General features: G+C 44.7%; 1 protein-coding gene across 8 annotated transcripts in view; it reads right to left on the bottom strand.

The window, feature by feature from the left end:
* PUM1 (pumilio RNA binding family member 1) overlaps positions 1-7066 on the bottom strand; it is a 148697-nt gene extending 141631 nt beyond the window's left edge. For 5 of the 8 annotated variants that reach the window (XM_021716681.1, XM_008066267.1, XM_008066268.1 and 2 more), the window contains exons 1-2: positions 6756-6929; positions 2501-2874 (exon numbers count right to left, since the gene is read on the bottom strand). In XM_021716681.1, the coding sequence (XP_021572356.1) occupies positions 2501-2863 (363 nt within the window). In that variant the 5' untranslated portion in view covers positions 2864-2874; positions 6756-6929. Of the gene's footprint in view, positions 1-2500; positions 2875-6755 lie in introns of those variants that run through there. The other 3 variants (XM_021716682.1, XM_008066272.2, XM_021716683.1) reach the window with 3 other exon arrangements.
* Positions 7067-10090: the final 3024 nt, after the last annotated feature.

Raw genomic sequence — 10090 nt, 5'->3', positions numbered from 1 at the left:
AGGTGAGTGGATTGCCTGAGCCCGCGGGTTCAAGACCTGCCTAGGCAACTTGGCGAGACCTCATCTCTACAATAAATCAAAGCCAGGCGTGATAGTGTGCGCCTCCAGCTACTTGGAAGGCCGAGGCGGGAAGGATCACTGGAGCCCAGCAGGTCGAGGCTGCGGTGGCCGGGAGCGGCCACTGCACTCCAGTCTGGGCGACAGAGTGAGACTCCAACTCAAAAAAAAAAAGAAAATTTTTATTTCCACCTTCCAGACCCAGCAACTGGGTGCAATGGCTCATGCCTGTAATCCCAGCATTGTGAGAGGTTGAGTTCAGGGGTTCAAGACCAGTTCGGGCAACTTGGAGAGATCCCATCTCGACAATAAATCAAAAAATTAGCTGGACATGGTGGCGCGCACCTGTAGTTCCAGCTACTTGGAAGGCTGAGGTGGAAGGATCACCTGAGCCCAGCAGGTTGAGGCTGGGATGGTCTTGAGCATGCCACTGCACTCCAGCCTGGGCAACAGAGTAAGACTCCAACTCAAAAAAAAAAAGACTCCAAGCAAATAGGAAAACAAATACATTGTATTAATAGGTACATAATAAAAATAAAACACACCCCAAGCGCACAGGAAGAAGCTCCCATATCTTACACTTCTGAGTATCCCTCATCAACACATGCTTATGGAACAGCACTGATACTGAAGATTGTGCCAGTAAGAGACCTATGACCAATGTGCTCAACAAATTTCTGCTGAACAAGAGGATAAATTCTGCCTTTGTTCAACCTGGGCAACAAGGTGAGACCTCGTCTCTATAATAAAATAAAAAAACTAGCCGGGTATGGCAGCGCACACCTACAGTTCCAGCTACTTGGAAGGCTAAGACAGATCACCTGAGCCCAGCAGGTAGAGGCCGCAGTGGCAAGGAGCAAGCCACTGCCCTCCAGCCTGGGCAACAGAGTGAGACTCTTACTCAAAAAAAAAAAAAAAAAATTCTGCCTTTGTTTCTACTATGGTAAAGAACTATGGTACACTTTTTAGGGGCCAGAGGAAGCATAACACAATTCAGACTTGCAAATATGCTTGTGTTTGATTGTTCCTGAAGCAAAACAGAAGCACTAATGGCCTGGTAAAAGATGTCAGTTCTTTTTGCTAACTAGTAGTCAAATTGGCAATATAAAATGAAACTTTGCAAATTCAACCCATATAATTCCAGCTAGTTAAAATCAACCCAGGCCAGGTGTGGTGGTTCATACCTATAATCCCAGCACTTTGGGAAACTGAGGTGAGATGACTGCCTGAGTTCACTGGTTCGAGACCAGTCTGGGCAACCGGTGAGACCTCATCTTTATAACAAATTTAAAAATTAGCTGGGCACAGAGGCACCTGCCTGTAGTTTCAGCTACTTGGAAGGCTGAGGTGGAAGGATTACCTGAGCCCAGCAGGTCAAGGCTGCAGTGGTCATGAGCATGCCACTGCAATCTAGCCTGGGCAATAGAGTGAGACTCCAACTCAAAAAAAAAAAAAAGAAACAGAAAATTTAACTAAAACTTTGGAAGGCTAAGGTGGAAGGACTGCCTGAACCCAGCAGGTTGAGGCTGCGGTAGCTGTGGGCGTGCCACTGCACTCTAGCCTAGGTGACAGAGTAAGACACAACTCAAAAAAAAAAAAAATTAACCAAAACCAAACAAATTCTCAGAACAACAGGATAAAGATAGCTAAAATCTAAAAGCTATAACCAATCCTCTCTGACACAATATATCAGTCTCATTCCAAATAAATTTTAATGTGAGCAGCTGATATTATCAACTTCTCCTTACTTTCAACTATAACATCTTTTTTTTTTTTTTTTTTTTTTGAGTCAGGGTTTCACTCTGTTGCCCAGACTCTGTTGCCCTGGCATGACTATGCTCAGGTAATCCCTTCACCTCAGCCTCCCAAGTAGCTGGGACTCCGGGCACATACCACTACACAAGGCAAATTGTCTCACTATGTTGCTGGTGTCGAACTCCTGCGCAAGTCTCACTATGTTGACTAGGCTGGTCCCAAATTTCTGGGCTCAAACAATCCTCCCACTTCAGCCTCCCAAAGTGCTGGGATTACAGGTGTGAGCCACTGCATCTGGCCCAACTATAATATCTTAAAATCAAGTCACCCACACCCAACAGAAAAAGATTCTAAAATATGTATTTGTCCTATAAACAGCCCAAAGAGTTCTTAAAAGCATATATGTCAATGAGGAAAAAAAAAAAATATTCCTAGAAACACACTGTGCACATTAAAACAATCTTAAGTCTTTTTTTTTAAGTGAATTGGCCATTTACTATTTAGCACCACAATGATAAATTACCCAGTGATAATATTACAGTAATTATCCTTTAAAACAAGTGACTACTTAGTTTAGGCCAAACTAAATTATCAATTTAAACTTTTAAAGACATTAATTGAAAGCAGATATCCTAAGTGGACAGCGATTATAAAGAATTTCAAAGCTGAAATAGTGAACTTTTTTTACCTGATGATCTGCATGAATGTTATCCCCAGTAGGCCATCGATGTTTGCTATTATTATAGCCGCCTCCACCACTTCCTCCTCCCCCAAGCTGCTCACCATGCTGCCTCTGAAAGAAGTAGTCCACCATAGCGTCGTCCTGGGAGCGGCCTGCAACTCCTATGGATCCTGGGACAGGGCTGGAGTGTGTCCCAGCTGCAAGAGCCTGATTTGCAGCTGGTTGTGGCTGCGCTTGCGACCCTGTTCCAGATGTCAAAACAACAGGCATGTTGGGATTAGCTGGTTCTTGAGGGTGATGTTTCAGGTGGGGGCTGAAAGAGTCCTGCCAAAGCACTGCTTTTCTCTTCAAGACACATGCAACGCTCATTCCACCAACACCTAAGGACAAACAGGTTACCAATGTTTAATGTGTGCATCTTTTAAAACATAACTTAATATTGACTAAGATAAAAATATAAACTCCATGTCTTTCGCAACACAATCATATCTTTTTGCATACAATCGAGGCTGCGGTGAGCCATGATCGGTCCACTACACTCCAGCCTGGGCAAGAGAGTAAGACTGCGTCTCAAAAAAAGAAAAAGAAAAAAAAAGCCTCACTGTAAAAACCAGAAGCCTCAACACACTAATAGCATCACAAATACGCTACAGGCGTCACAAAAACACTGAAAGGCAATTAATTATTAGTATCCCTATTTTACAAATGAAAACACTAAGGTACAACCGGGCTCGGTGGTTCAGCCTGTAATCTCGCGCTTTGGAAAGCTGAGGTGAGTGGATTGCCTGAGCCAGCGGGTTCGAGACCCACCTAGGCAACTTGGCGAGACCTCATCTCTACAATAAATCAAAAAATTAGCCGGGCGTGGTAGCACGCGCCTGTAGTTGCAGCAACTTGGAAGGCTGAGGCGAAAGGATCGCCAGAGCCCAGCAGATTGAGGCTGCAGTGGCCGGGAGCGGCCACTGCACTCCAGTCTGGGCAATAGAGTGAGACTCCAACTCAAAAAAAAGAAAACATTAAGGTACAGAAAAGCTATGTGATGTGTCCAAGGCCATTCTGCTAGTGAGTAGCAGAAAAGAGGTTCAAACCTCAGTGTGTTTTGAACCCAAGCCTAGTTCTTTCTACCAACCCCTTGCAGGAATAACTCAACAATATCTCTCACTTGCATCCTCTGCTCTACTCTGGAAGACCAACAAAGAATCCCTGAAATGTTACTATGAATCATTACTCTTTAAATTCCTTAAAATCAAAACTACATTTTTACATAAGATAGACTACTTGTCAGCCTGTGGGAGCTGTAAAAAAAAAAATGCAAAAAAGTAAGTAAATCAGTTACCAATTAGGACACACCTGTCCACAGCTACTAGAGTCTAATTTCAAGGTTAGCAACCTAACAGTCCACAGCTTCAAATGCCATCTCTCTCCTCCTAAGCCCTATTTTGACATATCAAAAACAGATTTATGAGTAATCTACTATCTCTCTTTACTAAATGATTAAACCTTCTAATAAAGTAGCATTTGCTACTCACATTCATGTTTTGAAGTCAGAAGTAAGAAAATACAATGGAATTTGTAATTTGTTAAAAACCTGCTTTGGAGATACCTAGTGTAGGTTCAGTATTCCAATCCATCCAAGGTACTGGAGTAGTACTGTCTCAAGTAACAAAACCAGAAAGTCACAGCTATTTCACCATGGGTCTCCGCAAAGCACAAACCAGCCTAATGCTTTCCTGTTGGTTTTTAAAAGAATCCACTACCCACTTATTACCAATACTGGCCAGACCCATTTTCTTTTATAAGGCAATCTTAATCTAACAATATTTGTTCTAGAGCAGGCCTGGAGTTCCAAAAGTCAAGTTCTGCCACTATTTCCTCATCTAGAAAGTGAAAAAAATCCTTCCTCTAGGTCTCTTAACATTTGAGTTTTTTTACTCAAAATAAGACACGTAAAAGTTTTTGGTAAAGTCATCAGTACTGAAAAACTAGTTCCTACCAGTTAAGGCAATGGAGCTCCAGTCCCTAAAAGAATTCCTAAAACAGCAAATGCAAACTTTTCTGAAATAAAACACCTGTCGAAATAGTTATCTGGGGAAGTGGGAGGGGAATCAATGATAAGAAATTACCTAAGGAGTATAATGCACCTTATTCCAGGGATAGAAACACTAATAGCCCGGACTTCACCACAAAATTACGCTTGTACTCTAAAAATGTACACAAATTTTAAAAAAGAAATAGTTTCTCTAACAAGAAATTTCCATGTGAAAAAGTTTACCACTGAAACACACCAAAAACAACCTCTTTCTAAAAGGGGATGGGGGAGGGGAAGATAGCTATAAAAATGTTCAAACAAAACAATTGGCTTTTGTGAAGCTATCTGTATGCCCTGAGACTTCCTCCTTTACCTAATGAGGCAAGGCAGTTTCTCAAACAAGAGAAAACCTGGCAGAAGGGGTATTTTCAAAGTGAGCAAATACCTAAGCAATTAATATGTATCTTGGGTAGTTTTGTAATATTTTGGAACTACAGCACAAAAATTAAGAACACAGTCACCTAAATATCAGAAAACCCATAAGCTGTTGGTACCTTTTAGGGTACTTTTAAAGGTCACTAAAAAGTTGTATGTAATTTGAAAAGTGATTTTCTTTAAATGACACATTATAAAACAAGTATTTTACACCACTAGAATTAAGTGTTGATTCTAGCTATGCTTTAACAGCTTTCAAATATTTACAAAGTGTTTTTTTAATATCACTAACAAAGTTTAACTTGAACAAAGGAACACAATTTAGCCTATTTCCATGGTTCACCTTTTACTACAATGCTTAGTGGCTTAAAAGGTGTTTATTTTTACCACACTAAACAAACATTCTGTGGTCATAAATTTATTTTAAAGCAGTTCATCTCAAACCCAAAGTAAACAAATTCCAACTTCAAAAAGCTGTGGCCTTGGACAAAATGAATTCAATTGTAGCTAAGGCAAAAGACTAACTCAAAGTTCAGAATTTCGTTGAGTATTTCCAAAGAGTCCAGATAAAGAATCAACAGCCCCCGAGAGTGTTTTATAAAGTTAAAATTAGCAATGAGTCAAAATGTTTATTTTGCTTACGAAAACTGTATCGGAAGCCACATATCTTGGAAATGGCTTGGTAAGATTTTTTAAGTGGTTTCATGAAACAAACAAAATGTTGAACCTATTGTTTCAAAGTAACTGACTTTAAAACAGAACCCAGGAAGAGCCGCATAAAACCTTATTCTTCATAATCCCAGTAAAATAGGAAGTAAGCAAAATAATATCGAGAGCTAAGAACAGTGTTTTCTTAACTGAACAATTACAGGTAACAATCCTTCAAGTTACAGAAGGATAAAACCTCCTCTTGCAAAGTGTGAGATTTTTGGTTTTGTTTCTTTTCTTGGGGGGCAGACTACAGAGGGGGGGAAAGTTACAGTAGCGTATTCCGCACTTGACGTGGGAGTGGTACTGACAAGTGAAACAAATGACCTACGTTTACCAAGCCCGTTGGTAAGAACTAAAACTATCTTGTATTGTGTATCTAGACTTTCATACTAGCGAGGGGTAAGCCTCTCTTTAAGGGAGACACCTCAACACGGGGAGTCTGAAAAAGGAAGAAGCCACCAAAAACACAAGCTCTCACGGAAACAAAAGGCCACAGCACCCAGGAGCCTAAAAAGCATTCTGAAACTTCCTGATCGCCACTTCTCCACATTTAAGGCTCGCAAAGTTCCCCTACAATGGGTCTCGCCTGTGGACAAGGGCCTCGGCTGTTTCTAAAGCGACTTATTGTTCCTCCTTCTTCGACGCTGCCACGGAAGCTCAAGAAGTCGAAGAAATCCGGGGTGGCACAGAATTACACTTCATGGCCACATAGAAGACTCGGGGCTTCGCAAACCCATCAAAAAAAAGCAACCCGAATGGCAACACCAATCTTCGGGAGTTCCCAACAGGGCCCAGCAGAAATGTAGAGGCACATCTACGCCCCGGGCGCGGGCCTAAAACCCCCGGCATTTTCCTCGCTTCGACCCTGCTCCCCACCCCCTCCCTCCTTTGATAACAATAGGGGCCTTGCTGCTGACTCCAAAACATGTACGAGGAACAGCGAGTGAGAAGCCTTAGCCAGGCCCCGGCGGCTTTTCCAAAGCCCTTCTCACCCCCCCAACCGATCTCAAACACCAATACGAAGGGACAATCTGCTCGCTAGGGGTCTGGAGCAGCGTTTGGGGCCGGCGGGGTGCGGATACTCACGGGCGGAGCGGTAGGATGAAGATGGATTTCAGCCCCCCGATCTTCTCTCTCCGGCGCTCTCGCTCCCCCTTACCTTTCACTCCGACAACATGGCGGCCCACTGGGGACTGAGCTAGCGCGGTGCATCATGGGATAGGCTCTGGCCCGGGCTCCGGCGGTGGCAGCGGCATGTGCGGAGAAGGCTGGCGGCTCTGGAACAGGTTGCCTGGTTGCCATGCCAACCCAGGGCCTGCGTGAACTCGGGAAGCTCGCAGGCAATACAACCGCCGCGCGCGCGAGTGCCCGCCCGCCCGCCCGCTAGGCGAGCACGCGCCGCCGGAGCCAAAGGCGAGGTCCCGCCGGCCGGCACCTGGGTGCTCACGGTGAGCGCGGCGCCCGCCACGCACGGCCCGGAGCTGGGTACGCGGGGTGGGACCCGTGGAACTCACAGTGTCTCGGGCGCGGCGCTCCACGCCTTTGGCGCCCTCGCAAACTCAGTCTGGTCATCATAGCCCTCAGTGAGAATGGAGGGCGACCCGCACGGCCCTGGCCTCAGAAGTGCTAGGTTCAAAGCCTTGACCGCAACTTTCTAGCCCTGTAGCTTTATTTAACCTGCCCGCCTCCATGCCCCCATTTGTAAAAGGAGGAAAATGAAAACATCTACTTAACAAGGGCCATGTGGAATAATATAAGTGAAGTGCTTAGTTCAGTACCTGGGACTGTAAGCAGTACATCACATAATTTACGAGGTCAGGTGCAAAATGAAATACGCAGAGCCCTTGTTCAAAAAGTGTTGTAAATTTCAAGATGGTGAATGACAACAGAACATTAAACCAAGAACATGGAGGCGACCCGGTTTGTAAGCGCTGAACCCTTTTTTGTTTTGAGTCGGAGTCTCACTCTTGTTGCCCAGACTGGAGTGCAGTGGCACGCTCACAGCCACGGCAGCCTCGACCTGCTGGGCTCAGGTGATCCTTCCACCTCTGCCTTCCAAGTAGCTGGAGCTACAGACCGTGCCACCACACCCAGCTAATTTTTTCGATTTATTGTATAGACGAGGTCTCACCAAATTGCCCAGGCTGGTTTCGAACCCCTGGGCTCAGGCAATCCTCTTGCCTCAGCCTCCCAAGTGTTGGGATTACAGGTGTAAGCCACTGCACCCGGCAAGCACTGAATCTAAATGTTAGCTGTTGTCCTTTGGTCCACTTTTGAAAATGAAAGGAAATGTGGCCATTTGACGAAAGTGACTTTTCAGATCTCTAGTATTTGATCAGATGCAGTTATACTATCTAAAACTAAACTCAAGATGGATTGAAAACAGGAAAACCACAATACTACAAAAACAAAAAACAAAAGAAGTCTGGGCACAGTGACTCAAGCCTGTAATCCCAGCGCTTTGGGAGGCTGAGGCGAGAGGATTGCCTGAGTCCAGGGGTTCGAGACCAGCCTGGGCAACTTGATGAGATCTGGTCTCTACAATAAATAAATAAATAAAAATTAGGGCTGGACTTGGTGACTCAGTTTATAATCCCAGCACTTTGGGAGGCTGAGGCAAGTGGATTGCCTGAGCCCACGGGTTCAAGACCAGCCCGGGCAACTTGGCAAGACCTTGTCTCTACAATAAAATTAAAAATTAGCCGGGTACAGTGGCACGCGCCTGTAGTTCCAGATACTTGGAAGGCTGAGGCAGAAGGATGGCCAGAGCCCAGCAGGTCGAGGCTGTGGTGGCCATGAGCAGCGTGCCACTGCAATCCAGCCTGGGTGACAGAGTGAGACTGGGATTCATAAAAAAGAAGGAAAGAAAGAAAGCAATGTAAACATCCACACAGGAAGAGAGAGATCATCAACAAAGTATTTGAACAAATATTTGCAATATACATGGTAGGCAATTGGTTAATCATCCTGATAAACACAGAATTTCTCTAATCAACATAAAAAACCCCAAATAGACAAAGACATTACAACATGACATATGGCCAAAGGATAAAGAAAAGACAAATGGCATAGGGATAAGGAGCAGGAATGGGGAGGTACTGCTGCTAATAGATATGGGCTTTCTTTTGGGGGTGTTGAAAAAGTTCTAAAATAAGATGGTGATGATGGTTGCAAAACTCTGTGAATATACTAAAAACCACAAACTGTGCACTTAGAATGAGTGAATTTTATGGTATTGGAAATATATCTCAAAGTTGTAAAAGATGAGAAAAATAACCTATAAAAGAGATACAAAGCCGGGCTTGGTGGCTCAGCCCATAATCCCGCACCTTTGGGAGGCTGAGGTGAGTGGATTGCCCAAGCCTGTGGGTTCGAGACCCGCCTGGGCAGCAAGACCTCATCTCTACAATAAATCAAAAAATCAGCCAGGCGTGGTAGCGCATGCCTGTAATTCCGGCTACTCGGAAGGCTGAGGCGGAAGGATCGCTGGAGCCCAGCAGGTCGAGGCTGCGGTGGCCGAGAGCAGCCACTGCACTCCAGTCTGGGCGACAGAGTGAGACTCCAACTCAAAAAAAAAAAAAGAAAGAAAGAAACACAAGCTGGACACGGTGGTTCATGTCTATAATCCTAGCACTTTGGGAGGCTAAAGTGAGAGAATTGCCTGAGCCCACGTGTTCAAGACCAGCCTGGGCCACATGGTGAGTCCTCATCTCTATAATAAATCAAAAAATTTAGCTGGGCTTGATGGCTCTTGCCTTGTAGTTCCAGCTACTTGGAAGACTGAAGTGGAAGATCACCTGAGCCCAGCAGGTCAAGGCTGTGGTGGCCATGAGCATGTCACTGCACTCAAGCCTGGGTAATAGAGAGAGACTCTGACTCAAAAAAAGAAAAGAAAAGAAATACGTAACCGAGTGTGGTGACTCACATGTGTAATCTCAGTTTGGGAGGTGGAGGTGAGAGGATGTGAGACTCCAACTCAAAAAAAAAGGACAAACGATTTTGAAAAAAATTTTTTTTCAGCATAAATCTTTTCTGGTTGATACATTTTTTAATCCATTAAACACATTGGCCAATGTTAAAGTGATTGCCAACATTTTTGCTTTATTTGTTTTTTGGTTTTTGGGGGGTTTTTTTGAGTTAGAGTCTCACTCTGTCGCTCAGACTGGGGTGCAGTGGCTGCTCCCGGCCATCGCAGCCTCACCTGCTGGGCTCCGGCGAAGCTTCTGGCTCAGCCTTCTGAGTAGCTGAAACTACAGGTACTCGCTACCCAGGTCGGCTAATTTTTTTTATTTATTTATTTATTGTAGAGATGAGGTCTCGCCAAGTTGCCCAGGCGGAGCTCAAACCTGCGGGCTCAGGCAGTCCTCTCACCTCGGCCTCCCAAAGTGCTGGGATTACAGGCTGAGCCACCGAGCCTGGCC

The sequence above is a fragment of the Carlito syrichta genome, unplaced genomic scaffold, assembly GCF_000164805.1.
Source record: "Carlito syrichta isolate Samal-C Ts95f unplaced genomic scaffold, Tarsius_syrichta-2.0.1 Scaffold308872, whole genome shotgun sequence".
Classification (NCBI taxonomy): Eukaryota; Metazoa; Chordata; class Mammalia; order Primates; family Tarsiidae; genus Carlito; species Carlito syrichta.
This window is presented reverse-complemented; position numbering and strand designations above follow the sequence as displayed.